A 16,069-nucleotide genomic window follows, 5' to 3' on the forward strand; every position below is an offset into this window, starting at 1 on the left:
CTACGTCCGATGGAAGTCCCCCCGCTGACCCCCGGTCTTGCTGACAAGCTTGATCTCCACCAACACGATGTCCCTGCTGACAGCCTTGCACATGTCATACAGGGCGAGGGCGGCCACGGCAGCGGAGGTCAGGGCCTCCATCTCCACCCCAGTGGGGCCCCGAGCCCGGCAAGACGCCTGGACCACCACGGCGTGGCGCGTGCTGTCCAGCTCCAGCTGCACCTGGATGTGGCTCAGGGCCACGTGGTGGCACAGGGGGATCAGCTGGCTGGTCAGCTTGGCCGCCTGGACGCCTGCCAGCTGGGCCACCACCAGGGCGTCTCCCTTCTTTAGCTGGTTCTCCTGGACGAGCTTGTAGGCCACAGGCCCCAGAAGGACCACGGCTGAGGCCACGGCCACCCGCTCTGTGTCTGGCTTCCCACCCACGTCTACCATAGCCGCCTGTCCTTCCCTGTCCACGTGGGTCAGTTGGTCTGAGGTGGGCAGAGGTCCTGACGGGGTGGCAGGAGCCCGAGGCTCTGGGCTAAGGCACTTTGGGTTGGCATCTGAGTCGAGGTGGGAACCGTAATGTCTCTGAGGGACACCAGATGCCAGCCACCGCTGGGCGAGGAGAGGGATCTGGGGGAGCCAGCCCCCTTTCCACAAAGTCACCATCTGGCTGGAGAAACTCACTCTGTGTCTCAGACCCTGAACATGGAGGGAGTCCCTGAAGGAGATGCTTGGAATGGCTGGTGGGGAATCTTGGCACATCAAAAGTAACTCTGGAAGGAAAAGGAAAGAGAAGAAAGGCTCAGTCCAAAAGGTAGGTCTTTGGCCACCTCCCTCCCCAAGCCTCTCCCCACCAAACCCCGAGTTCTCCCGTTCACACTGGGGAAAGGGGAATGAGGGGCAAAGAGCACAGCGAGGAGAGAGAGAAAAGCGATGAAACACAGAGAGGGGCCCCCGGAATAAACACGTGCAGCCCTCCTCTCCAGGAGGTACGCAGGGCCAGGGTCCCGCACGCAGGCTCTGCCTGCCCTGCAGTGGGGTCTGTGGGTGCCCCCACCTGGGCTCCCCTCCTCACAACTTTCCTTTTGCCTGAGTTCTCTTAAGAAACACCTAAGGTCTGAAGACTGAAGCCTCGATCAGAAGACTGCTCTGTCCCTTCATTTTCTTAAAACGATAGCGAGGCCTCAGCCTGAATTACCAATTAGTTATCTCATCTTCACATTCTCCGGGAAGGGCTAACAGAAATCATATAGTTTATAGACAACATACTAAGGTTAAATATTTAATCTATTTAAACAACATCTCAAGCAGATCAGAAGCATACACAAAGCAACAGGATGATTTGAATGGTCCCAGGGGCCTCGGGGACCTTGTAGGCTCTTGTTACTCAAAGGGTGGTCCAGGGACTGCCAGCGCCAGCACCATGTGAGGACTGTTAAGAGAGATGCAGCCCGGGCCTCCCGAATCCGAAATAACAAGATCCCTAAGGGATTCACAGGTACGTGAAAGTCTAAGAGGCCCTGTTCTAGGCAACTCTTGGTTTTATAGAGATCAGACCACTTTAGTTACTCTATATCCTTGAGAGTATTATTATTCCTTCTAAAGCAATTAGGCCTCCCAACCTCTAGCTTTCCATCATGCTCTGGCCCCCCTACCTCGTCAGTGTCAGAGGTGCAACTATCAAGGCATCCCCCACTCCTTGCCATCAAGGCGTGTCAGCATGGGTCAAGGCCCAACACAAGAGGATGAGGATGGTGGAGGTGACAGCAGAAGAGAGGTGATACAGTTTTCTTTCCGATGGCATGCTGTGGTGAGCCGCCCTTCCTTCTCTGGGTGGCTGGTGTGGTCCGTGGGCTGTCTCTGGCCCATTCCAGCCCACATGCCTCAGGGCTCACTCTGCTCCAAATGTTGAAGGAAAAGAATCCCTTCCCCTGGTCGTTCTCACTGCTTTCTCTTGCTTAGGGCACAATTCAGGGGCCCAGATCTGGCTGTGGCCAAGGGGGCGAGGCCTCCCCTGCTCGAGCCTGGGCATGCACCAGAGAGATAACAGCATCCCCAAAGCTCCGCATGGACCAGCTAGTTCCCCAGGGTTAGAGACCACATGAGGCTCAATAAGAAGGTGTTTCTGTTTGAAGCCTCCTATGCACATAAGAGGCGCTCTGGGCACGTACGTTCCCGGGAGTTAAGGAATTAGGCAGTTGAGATCCTGGCTGTGTCCTCCCTAGGAAGCTGAGTAGCACCCTTAGCTTGCTGCCTAAGCGCTGCCCACACAGAAGCGTGACGACACGAGGACCAAGGGCCACTAATGGTCCGGACAGGCACATGAATTGACCCACAGGACAGCAGGGAAGGGACGCCTGTGACTGTATCCAAGCTGGGAGATTCTAAAGCCGAGGACAAGATCTCTGTCTTACCCAGAAGCTCCATTTTCAGGGGACAGCTAACATAGCGATCATAAACCTGGAGGACCCCCCCGACCCGACTTCTGGTGAGACAGAACGATGATTTCTGTGGCCTGTACAGTAAGAGGGAGTCAGGGAAGGGAAGAAAAGCCACAGTAAAGGCTTGGAGGGGTAGGAAAAGGTGAAGGATGAGAAACTCAGGATGAAGTGCAGGATCAGGGTGGGGGGCGCCTACGGCAGGGGCCCCACCCCACGGGATCCCCCCCTGACAAGGGTGAGTGGTTACGTACTGATGGGTCACCCACCGATGAGGATCATGGGCCGGTTCTTCATCTGGGAAATACTGAACATGCCTGGGGCGAGGGAAGGATGGGTGGGGGAGAGGAGAGCAGGGAAGCGGGGAGAGAAAGAGGGCGGGGAAAAGAGTTCACTGAAACGAACGATGGACACAGAGGTATGACAGCCCCGTGGACTCGCACTCACCTACCGCAGCCCGACAAAAAACCCCCGCCGTACACTGCAAGGTCGCCCATGATGGAGCCCATGACAGTTTTTGGATGCCAGGACCCTGCCCTCCCTGTCAGGGATGAGAGAGGGGCAATGACACCCCTCTTTCTCCACCACCCAATGAAACAGCCCGAGAGAATGTGGGCCCCCCCCGTCCTGTGCAGGCTCTGCTCTTCCCCTGGGAAGGAGAAGCATCACCGCACCCCAAGTCTAGAGGTCCAGCAGAAGTGACGGAGAGCACGGACCACACTGAGTGCCACTGGCTCACTACAGACCTCCCTCCTGCTGACAATGGCCCACTCACCACGCAGCCTGGCCTCCCCGCCCCCTTACCTGCATGCTGCCGCTTCTTCCTGCCCACGGCAGCCCCAATGATGCACAGCAGCTCCTCCTCAGAGGCCCCCGCCCGCAGGTGATCCCGTAGAGATACCTCTGAGTTTCCAAAGAGGCAGACCTGGAGAGATCACATTGCGGGTGAGGCCAACATGCCCCCCTCATCCTGAGCCTTGGCCCCCATCCTTGGAGCCCCCCTGGGCTGGGCACGAGGGCCTCCCATGGCTGGTCATACTCAAAGCAGGTCTTTCTGCAATGAGGGGCTGAAAGTGCTAGATGGAGGAGTCGGAGGGGCTGGAAGGGCAGGAGGCAAAAGCAGACACCCCAAGGCCTGCATCATCTGACTTCTGGTTACGTTTCCTTCAGCGCGTGGTGCGTACTTGAAAAATACCAAATAACTGCCGAAAGATACAGCACATCAAAATCTAGATCCACACCTTCTCCTGAGACATTCCATGCAAAGGCCTCTTCATTGCATGGGAACGGACCCCAGTCAGTGGGAGCTGAGCCCTGGCAGTCCCCTCCAGACCCAGCATGTACAACCATTTCCCCTCCATCCTCTTCCAGTCCCTTTGCTCCCGGACCCTGCCCGCCTGGCCCTGCTCTGGTTTGTGGTCCCTGACATAGGGCTGATGGCAGCCTGAGGTCATTCAAACTTGACTCAATGCTCCCCTGATTCTGGGAGAGGCTGGGAGCTCTGGGGGGCTCGGGGTGGATGGGGCAGTCCCAGAAGGTGGGACACCTACTTCCTCCCATGAAGCCCCACAAAGCACCTACCAAGTGTCAGCCCTGTGCAGGGAGCTGTGGGCACAGAAGCACGTGTGACAAGCAGACACCATCAGAGAAGATATGAACGAGATCTAAGCGGAAGATACACCCACTTCCCCGTGCTGGTCAGTCCCCCTTCCTCGCTCCCCACCAGCCCCCACTCTCTGCCCTCTTCTGCAACCAGAGCCCCCCTCCTGCTGGCTTCCACCTGGGTTTGGCTGATGGGAGGTCAGAGGGTGAGAGCAGAGAAAGGCCGGGCACTTCTCGGCAGTGGTGCTTCCGTCCACAACCACAGCCCGAGCCAGGCGGCCGCTCCAGCTCTCCTGGGAGCCCAGTGACGCCAACTCCTCCCCTGCCCCTTCCTCCCAGGGGTGGGACAGCAGTTTGCTGCTGCTCATCCAGTGCCCTTACAGGCCCCCTTAACCCTGCGCTATAAACAGCCTCTTCCTCACATTCTCCTTAGAATCCTCCCTCCACTTCCCGCAGCAGGGTGGAGGGGACTGACTGACACAGTTACCACCGACTGTCCACTCAGTCCTGTGCCTCCAGCCCAGAAGACCCCCTCGCTTTATAACAACCTGCCGCACAGTTCCTATCGGGTGTCCAGCCTGACGGTCCAAACCCACCCACCAGCACCCTCGCCCCCGATCCCAAGCAAGTCCCAGAGCTGACCAGACAGCCCGGAGCCTCTCTCTCCACCCACACCTGCAGCTCCAAGTTCTTTCACTCTTCCATCCCACCTTCACCTTAACTCTTACATATCTGGAACATCACAAAGTGGCCATTTAACTGTCTTTCTATTTCCAAATTCAACCTGGGAGTTATTCTTCCTAAAACATGAATCGGGGATCCTGCCTCCCCACCTTGTATAAAAACTCTGCCCAGAGTCCTCCTGTCAACAGGACACACTCTGCACCTTGCATGGGGTCACTCAAGCCCTCCACGAGGTGGCCTCCCCATAGCTGACTTTAATCTGCCCTGGCCAAATCAGGATGAACGCATCCATCCTCCCCCCACCACTACCTCCCCCCCACACCACGCCCAGTCTCCATGGCTCACTGAGGTCCCTGTGCGCTCCCTCCAGGTTCACCACCAGAGGCCTGTCCGGCCCCTCATTTGATGAAGAATCCCGTACTGCCACCCATGAGCTCTTTGTTTGGTCTCACGGGGAGTCTCTGTGGCCTCACAGAAGATGGGCATGTCCGCGCCTCCCTTCCACCCACCGTCCCCGGGCCTGAACGCACAGCATGTGCTGACGAGATATCAGATATGAGTAACCGATGCTGGTTTCAGGAATGAACCCCTGGCCTGGTGGGAGGGGCCAACCAGGGTGGGGGCTGGGGGCAAAGGGCACATCGGTCCCCGCTCAGCCCTCCCACAGCACTGAGTCCTGGAGAGTGGCTCCTGATCAACCAGGGACCCAAGGAAGAAAGGAACCAGGGTGACGGTTCCATGGAAGCCACGAGTTCACCTTGATCTGCCGCTCCCACGATCCTCCCATATCTGACACTATCTCACCATCACCCCGTGTACCCTGCTAGCCTCACCTCCAATCAGGGGGCACGGGTAGGAAGACATACACAGAGCACAGAGGGGACAGGGGTGCCCATGGGGAAGGGGACGCTCACCTTGAGGTTCCCGTCAGCTGTGATTCGTAAGCGGCTGCATGTCCCACAGAAATGCTCAGACATGGACGTGATGAAGCTGACTCGGCCTCGGAAGCCAGGGATTTTAAAGGCCTGTGGGTGAGCAGTGGAGGGGAGGGGATAGGCAGCTGAGTGCCAGCTCTCTCCCCGACATCAGAGCCCTTGCCTCTTGGCCCTCTCCCCAGGAGCCCTGCAGAAAGCAGCCCCCAAGGCCCTCGGACAACAGAAGACTCCAGTATGAAGCCCATGAGCTCTCCACCTGCACCTGGCCTGCCCCAAACAAAGGCTACTAAAGATGCAGGAACCTGAGGGCAGCACAGCCAGGGACAGCCACGTGGAAGAGCCAGACAAGCACCCGCTCCACCACTCAGTCCAGTGCATCCTACAACAAGTTCCTTAACCTCTGCCCCACGTCGGGCCTGCTTCTGCGTCAGTGGAGCAGGGAGGCTGCTATGATGGCCCTGGAACACTTCCTGCTTAAAAGGAACTGTCCTGCACCACTGACTCCACCCCCAAAGCAGCCCCTGCCAGCTCTCCCGTCCTAGGGTGGAAGCACCACCTTTCTCCTGGCCCCATCCCTGACCTCCCGCCAACCTTGGCTGTGCTGGATTCCTCCTCCGGCAGCTTCTCCAGCTCCGGCCACTGCTGCCTGAGGGTGTCCAGCATCTCCTTGTAGCTGACCATCTTCTTGAAGTTCCACTTGTTGCCTGTATTGGGGGTGGGAGCTACTCAGTCACATGATGCGGGGACCCGGGGGCTTCAAGTTCACCCTCCCACAGCCCAGGAACCAGTTCTCCGCCGCCAGGCCAGGAGGGCACAAGGTGCCTGAAATGGGTGGATGGAATCACAGCCACGCCCACTCTGAGAAGCCTCCGACCCCCATCGCAGCCCCGGTGCCTGCCCAGGCCCCTCCCCACCATCCCTGGAGAAATTCCTACACACACAGTGGTATCGGGGCCAGCAGCACCCACAGGGGCAGCCAGACCTTGTCCGCCCTCCTCAGCCTTTCCCAGGGTTCTCGACAGCCCCCCGTCGTGTTCTCAGCAGGGCTCTGGTCCAGCTCTGCCGACAGGCCCGGCCTCCTCTTCCCCCACCCACCCTGCCCTGCGGCACTGACCATCGAAGGGCATGTACTCTATGAAGCGCACGTCCAGGGGAAGGCCCTCGGTCAAGGCCACGAAGTCCAGGAGTTCGTCCTCATTCAGGCCTCGCATCACCACACAGTTCACCTGGTCCAGGGATAAGGGGACCACAAGGGCTATCCCCACTGCGTTCTTTTCCAGGGATGACCCTTGTCGGGGATCTGACACCTGCCTAGGCTCTCCACCCAGGGTCCCGTTCCTTGTGTCCATCCCCCAGTTCTCCATGGGTTGGAAGATTCCATGGGTCGGAAGATTCCATGGGTCAGTGGTTTTCTCCCCTCCCTTGTGGGGAGTGGGGGGCAGGGCTGGATGGAGCGGGCCAGGAAGTGGTGAAGGGTACACCGCAGGTGCACTGGCCAGGGCCGGGGCCTGTCTTGGGGCCAGGAAGTCCTCACCTTCACAGGACTGTAGCCCAGCTCAATGGCCTTGTGGATGCCCTCCATGACCTTGCGGAAGCCTGTGGGGAGGGAGAGGAACAGGGTCCAGGCACTGCCTTCCTCTCCCCCACATCCTCACACCCATAGAAAGCACCAGAGCCACAAGGAACCTCAGAGACCGCCGAGTCTGGGGACCAGAAAGTAAATATTTCAGGCTCTGGAGGCCAAGAGGCAAAATTGAGGATAGTATGTAGATATACATCATAAAGATTTTATTGACTAAATTCAGAATATGGTAATAATTGAGTATAATATTTGTAACACCACTCTGGAATAGAATGAAAGAGTGGAATTCTTTTTGCAGGGATAATACGTTGCTTAATTGGTATTCATGGTTAATGTTCCCTATCATTAAATTCATTGCAAATGTTATCTGCAAAATCCATTCTTGGCTCGAAGGTTGTAAGAAAAACAAACCAGGCAGGGTGCTGGAGTTGGCTGGTGGGCTGTAGTGTGTGGACCCTGATCTAGGTGAACCCCCTCATAGCCCAGATGAGGAAACCGAGGTCCAGAGACAGGCAGGGCTCAGCTGGGGGTCTCGTACAGAAGGCAGGACCCCCAACTCCCTCCCAATGCCTGCTCTTCACCAGTCCGACCGTTCACCCACTCTTCATATTCTCACCGAGCACCTACCAAGCGTAGGTGCTGGGCCAGGGCTGGTGAGCGATTCCCGTGCACGTGGCTCTCTCCTATCTCTGTGGTTAGTGCAGTAAATGTGATCCCAGGCTGGCTTCTCCTCCCCACCGCAGCTCAGTCATGTATCCAAACATGTGAGCGCCTCCGGCATACCGGCCCCTCCCCCACCCCCAGCCAGCCTCCACGGTTTCCTTGCAGCATTTTCAGAGTAAGACGGCAGGAAGAGACAGCAAAGGAAAGACTGTACAGCTTTTATACAAAATGCCGTTAGGATAATCTATAAGTTCTCTCTTCCGTCAAGCCCTCTCCCTCCAAAAGGAGGCAGGGGACACAGGGATATGAATGGGAAGCAGATCTGGCATCAGGATCTACTGTCTCCGATCCTCATTCCAGGAAGGAGTCAAGGAGGCAGGGGGCATGGGGAAGTGGGGCTGGGGGTTCTCTGGGTAAAGCTCACAGTTATACCTTCCACTTTCCCACCTCAGAGCCCCTGCGGTTCTCGACTGACATTCCTCCTAAGAGTAAGCTCCCTTGATCTGACCACCCAGCTCCTGAAGGGCCAGCATGAATGCCTCCTCCTTGAAGCCCTCCCAGTCTCCCCCTGCTGGAGGAGAGAGCCCTAGAGAGAAAGAGTTCTCTCTTCCGCTCTGCAATGCTTGAACTGACAGCACAGGACAAGCAAAGGTGGTTCCGTGGCATCACACCTTTCGGCCCTTCGTAGCCTGTAAGGCAGGACAGTGTCCTGTGCGTCTGTCCCCTCCACAGCACCTGGAGCAGCCTTTAGAGGGCAAAGACACTCCCCCCGCCAGCACTTCCTCAGCACACTGCCAAATATAAACAGGAAGTCACACGCTGGGGGAGGGTGGAAAGAGGAGTGGGGCTGAGAGCTGGAGGCTGTTTCCAGAGAAGCAGAGGGAAAGCTGGGTCTCCCCGGCATCTCTCTGATCCTCCAGAGAGGTCTCAGTAGTGCACCACCCTCCCCAAATCAAAGGGCATCTGAGCCTGTGCAGAACCTGCCATCCCAACCTGGGGCCCACGGATGGTGGGCGCTGGCCTAGTGAGACCCGGGGCTCAGGCCCCTCCGCTCTCCACTGCCACCCTCTCTGATGAAGCCTGGCAGGAGGAGGCTGTGGGTGTGCTTGCTGTAGGGGGTGAAGGAAGAGGCTTACAACAGGATGGGCTCAGGGAGCATCCTTAGGTGCTGGGGGACCCTCAGCTGGCAGGGCTGGCCCTGTCCCTGGAACCCCAGGGCAGCTAGCTGCTTTCACCCCAGGCTGCCCCACATTTCCTCAGAGCTCACTATAGGGTAACCAACTTGTCTCAGTTTGTCAGGGACTGTCTTGGTTTTAAAACGGAATGTCCCGTGTTGTTGAAACCCTCTCAGTCCTGGGCAAACTGGGGACAGGGTAGGGGGAGGCTGGTCACCACAGCTCATTAGCATCCGATCCCAAAATGTCCCCAAGAGTGTGGCTACAGAGACAAGGGACCTTTAGCAAGACTGAGGGATGAGGTGTAAATGCCTAGGCTTAGCTATAGCCCAGACACCAAGAGGGAGACCAGGCCCCCTGCACCGGCCACAGCTCCCCAGCTACGAGGGCCTGGGAGGGTCACCGTCCACCGTGAACCCCATGTGATCACCTTTCCTGCGGACGATGAACTCAAACTTGGCTGGTACCAGCGTGTCCAGGCTGATGTTGATGGTACCGAGGCCAGCTTCCTGAAGCTGCGGCAGCAGCCGGGCTAGGTTGATGCCGTTGGTGGTGATGCCAATGGTCCTCAGCCCTTCCAGCTGGTGGAGCTGTGCTGGAGAGAGAACAGCAAGGGGTATTAGCCTTCTTGCTCTTGGTGAGGCCAGGAGAAGGGCTGGAAGGGGAAACTCTGAGCCAGATAAGATGGATGGAAGAGGGGCTCTCTGTGGACCTCTATTAACCAGGCTTAGCTGAACAAGAAATATAAGAAAAGAAACAACCAAAAGATTAAACACCGAGCGCTCACCTTGCTAGAGTGCAGACGGGATCTGATGGATCAAGGAGACCGGAGCCCAAAGTGCACACTGGAGACGGTTCTATACAAAGTGTGAGGGTAACTAGCTGCACCCAGCTTAGCAGTCACCTAGGCAAGAAGCAGGAGGGGCCCTGGGCCTGTCAAGGAGGTTGCCTGTCTGGGGAGCTATATATGGATGAGTTGGGTACGTTGGTCTCCCTCCCATGCCTGTGAGTAGGAGGAAGGCAGCAGCTTTTACCCCAAGGCTACAGTACTTAAGCGAGCTGAAGCGGGTGGGGGCAGCCCTGAGTAGCTGCAGATACTCAGGAGACGGGATCCCTGGAGTCCAGAAGAACTTCACTTCCCTTCTCCACAAACTCAGGGGCAACCAGCATAAACAGATATAGCACTGACAGCCAGGCCAACAGAAGCCTTGGACACTGAAATGAGTACACAGCTAAGAAGCAGTAAATATGGGCTTCCCTGGTGGTGCAGTGGTTAAGAATCTGCCTGCCAATGCAGGGGACACGGGTTTGAGCCCTGGTCCAGGAAGATCCCACATACTGCGGAGCCACTAAGCCCGTGCGCCACAACTACTGAGCCTGCGCTCCAGAGCCCGTGAGCCACAACTACTGGGCCCTCACGCCACAACTACTGAAGCCCACGCGCCCTAGAGCCTGTGCTCCACAACAACAGAAGCCACTGCAATAGGAAGCCCACGTACCACAACTGGAGAAAGCCCACGTGCAGCAACAAAGACCCAATGCAGCCAAAAATAAAAATATACATTAAAAAAAAGAATCAGCAAACATTTTAAAAGAATGCTGTGATATGGGGAGGGGGAAGGGTAAGCTGGGATGAAGTGAGAGAGTGGCATGGACTTATATATACTACCAACTGTAAAACAGATAGCTAGTGGGAAGCAGCTGCATAGCACAGGGAGATCAGCTCAGTGCTTTGTGACCACCTAGAGGGGTGGGATAGGGAGGGTGGGAGGGAGATGCAAGAGGGAGGAGATTCAGGTTTTTGTGAGATGTTACAGAAAAATCCAAATGAACTTTTTGGCCAACTCAACAGAAGAGTGAAAGAGGAAGAAGAAAGGACAGAGATAACAGAAGATGACTCTTTCAAAAATCAGAGTTAGATAAACATAGATGCAAAAATCCTCAACAAAATACTATTAGGAAATGAAATTCAACAACACATTAAAAGGATCATACACCATGATCAAATGGGATCTATTCCAGGGATGCAAGGATGGCTCAACATCCACAAATCAATCAATGTAATACACCACATTAACAAATTGAAGAATAAAAATCATATGATCATCTCAATAGATCCAGAGAAAGCATTTTATAAAGTTCAACGTCAGTTCATGATTAAAAACTCTCAACAAAGTGGGTATAGAAGGAATGATCCTCAGCATAATAGAGGCCATATATGACAAGCCCACAGCTAACATCTTACACAACAGTGAAAAGCTACATGCTTTTCCTCTAAGATCAGGAACAAGAGAAGGATGGTCACTTGTGTCACTTTTATTCAACATAGTATTGGAAGTCCAAGCCACAGCAAATGGAAAAGAAAAATAAAAGGCATCCAAATCAGAAAGGAGGAGGTAAAACTGTCACTATTTGCAGATGATATTATACACAGAAAACTCCAAAGACTCCACCAAAAAACCATTAGAACTAATCAACAAATTCAGTACAGTTGCAGGATACAAAATTAATATGCAAAAATTCATTGCATTTTCATACACTAATAACAAATTATCAGAAACAGAAATTAAGAAAACTTACAATTGCATCAAAAAGAATAAAATACCTAGCAATCAATTTAACCAAGGAGGTGAAAGACTTGTATACTGAAAACCGTAACACGCTGATGAAAGAAATTGAAGACAACACAAATATTGATAAATGGAAAGATATTCTCTGCTCATGGATTAGAAGAATTGATATTGTTAAAATGTCCCATACTACCCAAAGCAATCTCCAGATTCAATGCAATCCCTATCAAAATTCCAATGGCATTTTTCACAGATATAGAACAAACAATCTTAAAATATGCATGGAACCATAGAAGACTCTCAATAGTCAAAGCAATCTTGAGAAAGGAGAACAAAGCTGGAAGCATCATGCTCGCTGATTTCAAACCATATTACAAAGCTATAGCAATCAAAACAGTATGGTATTAAAAAAAAAAAAAAAAACAACAGTATGGTATTGGCATTAAAAAAAACACATGGATCAATGGAACAGAATAGAGCCCAGAAATAAAGCCATGCACATAGAGTCAATTAATTTACAACAAAGGAGACAAGAATGGAAAGGACAGTCTCTTCACTAAATGGTGCCAGGAAAACTGCATAGCCAAGTACAAATGAATGAAACTGGACCACTATATTATACCATACACAAAAATTAACTCAAAATGGATTAAATATTGATCTGAAACCATAAAACTCCTAAGAGGAAACATGCAGTAAGCCCCTTTGACATTGGTCTTGGTGATGTTTCGGATTGGACACCAAAAGCAAAGGCAACAAAAGCAAAAATAAGTGGGGCTACATCAAACGAAAACGGTCCCACACAGCAAACGAAATGGAAAGTCCACCTACTGAATGGCAGAAGATATTTGCAAATGATACGTCTGATAAAGGGTTGATATCCAAAATATATGAAGAACTCATATAACACTAAAAAAAAAACCTATTAAAAAATGGGCAGAGGATCTGAATAGACATTTTTCCAAAGAAGATACACGGATGGCCAATAGGTATATGAAAAGGTGCTCAACATTACTAATCATCAGGGAAATGCAGATCAAAATCACAATGAGATATCACTTCACATTTGTTAGAATGGCTATGATCAAAAAGACAGGAAAAACCAAGTGCTGGAAAGAATGTGGAGAAAAGGGAACCCCTGTGCACTGCTGGTGGGAATGTAAATTGCTGCAGCCACTATAGAAAAGAGCACAGAAATTCCTTAAAAAATTAAAAACAGAACCATATGATCAGCAATTCCACTTCTGGGTATTTATCCAAAGAGAGTGAAAACATTAACTCAAAAAGATATATGCATCCCTATGTTCACTGTAGCATTATTTATAATAACCAAGATTTGTCCATCAGTGGATGAATGGATAAGGAAAACGTGGTGTGTGTGTGTGTGTGTGTGTGTGTGTGTGTGTGTGTGTGTGTGTGTAATGGAATATCATTCAGTCATAAAAAAGAAGGAAATCTTGCCATTTGTGACAACATGGATAGCCCTTGAGGGCATTATGCTAAATGAAATAAGTCAGACAGAGAAGACAAATACCATATAATCTCACTTATATGTGGAATCTAAATAAAACCAAAAAGAAAAAAAAAACCACACCAAAAAACCAAACCAAACAATAATCATGGATGTGAACAATACTTATGTACAAGGATGTTAATCGGTGAGCAATACATAACAAAGGGATGTAGGAAAACATCCAGATGGCCAGCAACAGAAAACTGGCTAAATCATGCTTTGTCTAAATGATGATGGAGTATTATGCAACTAAAAATGACTCTGTAAAAGAATAAGTTAGGATGTTGGGAAATACACATGTCACATTAAATCCAGAGGGCAGGTTAAAAACACTAGTTGAAAACTAGGTGCAAAGAAAAAAGACAGGAAGGTCGCCAAACCAAAATGTTGACAGTGGTTACAGTTGGGCAGTAGTGATACTATTTTTGCTTATCTGAAATAAACATGTATTACTTTTGTAGTAAGAAAATGAAAGTTTAAAAATAAAAGTTGTTTTAAAAACAAAGAAAAGAACTTTCCTCTGGGACTCTGACAATATGGAAAATTAGTAGTAGTTTTTGGCTCCCTCCACCAAATCAACCCTGAAGAAACACAGAATCCAGGAACTTAAAAAAAAAAAAGACAATCTCGAGAAACTCACAGGAAGATGGACAGTCCTTTTGAGCTGGTATGGGGGAGGGGGTGTGTAGCCTGGGGTTGAAGTAGACTGGCAGAGAATGGAAGCAGTTAAAGGAAAGCAAGGCAGTTCAAGCTCTCTCCTTACCCTCATCCACTGATGCCTCAGAACAATCAATGCTGTCCGCTTCCTGAAGAATTTGGTGGTAAGAGCTCCAGAGAACTAGCTTAGGAGGTCAGCTCAGGGAAGCTGCCAAAGCCCTGCTGGGATTCATCCCTCCACCCTCCCACTCCAAAGCCCCAGGACTGGTGGATTAAAATGGAGAGTAACTGCCTCCTTCCAAATCTGCTTCTCTCCGCGGGTTTGAAGGTGAAGGTCTGTCATATTACATCACTCCAGGAGGTGCCATTCTCATCACATTCTAAGTCAACAGCATCTCCCAGAGTTATGCAAGTACACAACCTGCGCTGTCCTACGTGGCCAGGCTGGTCACTGGTGGGGAGATTACAAACACGAGTGAATAACTGTGATTTTCTGGGATCTTGAGCTCACCGGGTCTATTGAAGACTAAGATCTGGCCTTAAACCTTTTCCCATTAAGCAGTGCCATACAGAATAGCTAATATCCTCAGGGGAACAAACTTACTGCCTAAACTAAGGAGACCCTTGAGAAGTACAACCAGTGCTTCCCCCACCAAAAACAAAACAAAACAAAAAAACCCGAACACCCCCAACCCTCTATATATATCAATAGAAAAGAAATGATCAAACAGACCAAGAATGTAAGATAAACATAAATACAATAAAAGAAATAACAGAAGATATTAACAATATGAAACAAAATCTTTCATTATAAAAGGGAACAAGGGAAAGTAGTAGTTAAAAACAGTATTGTGAAATAAAGAACACAAGAAATAAGTTAAATGGTAATATCAACATAGGAGAAATTGATGAGTTGGGAGGTAAGATTAAAGGGCTCTCCCAGGAAAAAAGAGGACGAGAATAAGATACCAAAATATATTTTAAGAACTGTGGAGGCCCTAAGTAGAAGAAGCAACATCCAGATAATAGAAGTCCCAGAAAAAAATTAAACTGGAGAGAAGGAAGGAATATCTGAAAACATAACAGAGTAATGAAGAAAAGTTTCCCCAAATGTAACGCAAACGTAATAGAATGAAAGGACGATGTCACTGAATGCCAACAGGACAGATGAGGAAAAGCCTATCCTAGACACATTACAGTAAAATTTAAGAAAATCAAATAACAAAGGCAACACTCTAATAACTTCCAGAGAAGAAGTGTGTATTACCAAGAGCAAAACCCAGACTGACATCAGACTTTTCGCAACAGCCAGACTGACTGTAAGGAGACAATGCAGTGACATTCTTAACATAATGAAGGAATGAACCTTGGACATAAGATTTTAAAAGCATTCAAAATATTATAAAACTACTACTTTAAAACATTTTAAAAAACTACCTGGTATGTCAGATTTAATTAGATTCACCATCAAAATGAGAGTCACCATTAGACTCACATCAAAAAACTTTTAGAGGGGGCTTCCCTGGTGGCACAGGGGTTGAGAGTCCGTCTGCCAATGCAGGGGATACGGGTTCGTGCCCCGGTCCGGGAGGATCCCACATGCCGCGGAGCGGCTGGGCCCGTGAGCCATAGACGCTGAGCCTGTGCGTCCGGAGCCTGTTGCTCCGCAACGGGAGAGGCCACAACAGTGAGAGGCCCGTGTACCGCAAAAAAAAAAAAACTTTTAGAGGAAATATTCAAATAAGAAGAGAAACAAATTCAGGAGATGCTGTAAGAATTATGGAAATTATGATCAAATACCTTGGTAAAGTTTGTTGTTATCTTAAAAGGCAGAGCGTGTGCTTACAAGAGATACAGAGGGGCAGACTATTTGTAATGACTTGAAAGAAAAATTATAGAAAATATCAACAATACAGGTGGGGGAGGGTTGAAAAAAATCAAGGGCCTAAGAGTGTGCTAAACTTTTTGCCTTGTGAGGAAGAAAAAAGGGGGAGGATCATTTATTTAAAAGTCAAAAGGAGGAAAAGGAAGCACAAAAAAAAGCATGACAGAAAAAAAGTGTAGAAATGAGTCCGTTTCAACAATTACAACAAAGGCAACTAGAATAAACTTGCCAGTTAAAAGTCAAAGATTGTCAAATTCGATCAAAGTAACAGCTATGTGCTATTATAAGAGACATATCTAAAGTATAAGAATATAGAAAGGTTTAAAATGAATAGATGAAAACATAAAACAGCACACTAAAGCTAAAAGCAAGCTGAT

The 16,069-nt window shown here is 50.6% G+C and overlaps 1 protein-coding gene across 1 annotated transcript in view; it reads right to left on the reverse strand.

Moving 5' to 3' along the window:
• The window catches only part of MOCS1 (molybdenum cofactor synthesis 1), a 34,805-nt gene continuing 18,736 nt past the window's right edge, over nucleotides 1-16,069 (reverse strand). Inside the window, exons 4-11 of the mRNA XM_065885359.1 lie at nucleotides 9,498-9,662; nucleotides 7,182-7,243; nucleotides 6,762-6,873; nucleotides 6,239-6,351; nucleotides 5,627-5,737; nucleotides 3,231-3,351; nucleotides 2,696-2,743; nucleotides 1-761 (exon numbers count right to left, since the gene is read on the reverse strand). Coding sequence (XP_065741431.1) covers nucleotides 1-761; nucleotides 2,696-2,743; nucleotides 3,231-3,351; nucleotides 5,627-5,737; nucleotides 6,239-6,351; nucleotides 6,762-6,873; nucleotides 7,182-7,243; nucleotides 9,498-9,662 — 1,493 coding nt within the window. The remainder of the gene's footprint in view (nucleotides 762-2,695; nucleotides 2,744-3,230; nucleotides 3,352-5,626; nucleotides 5,738-6,238; nucleotides 6,352-6,761; nucleotides 6,874-7,181; nucleotides 7,244-9,497; nucleotides 9,663-16,069) is intronic.

This window comes from Phocoena phocoena, chromosome 10, assembly GCF_963924675.1.
Source record: "Phocoena phocoena chromosome 10, mPhoPho1.1, whole genome shotgun sequence".
Lineage (NCBI taxonomy): Eukaryota > Metazoa > Chordata > Mammalia > Artiodactyla > Phocoenidae > Phocoena > Phocoena phocoena.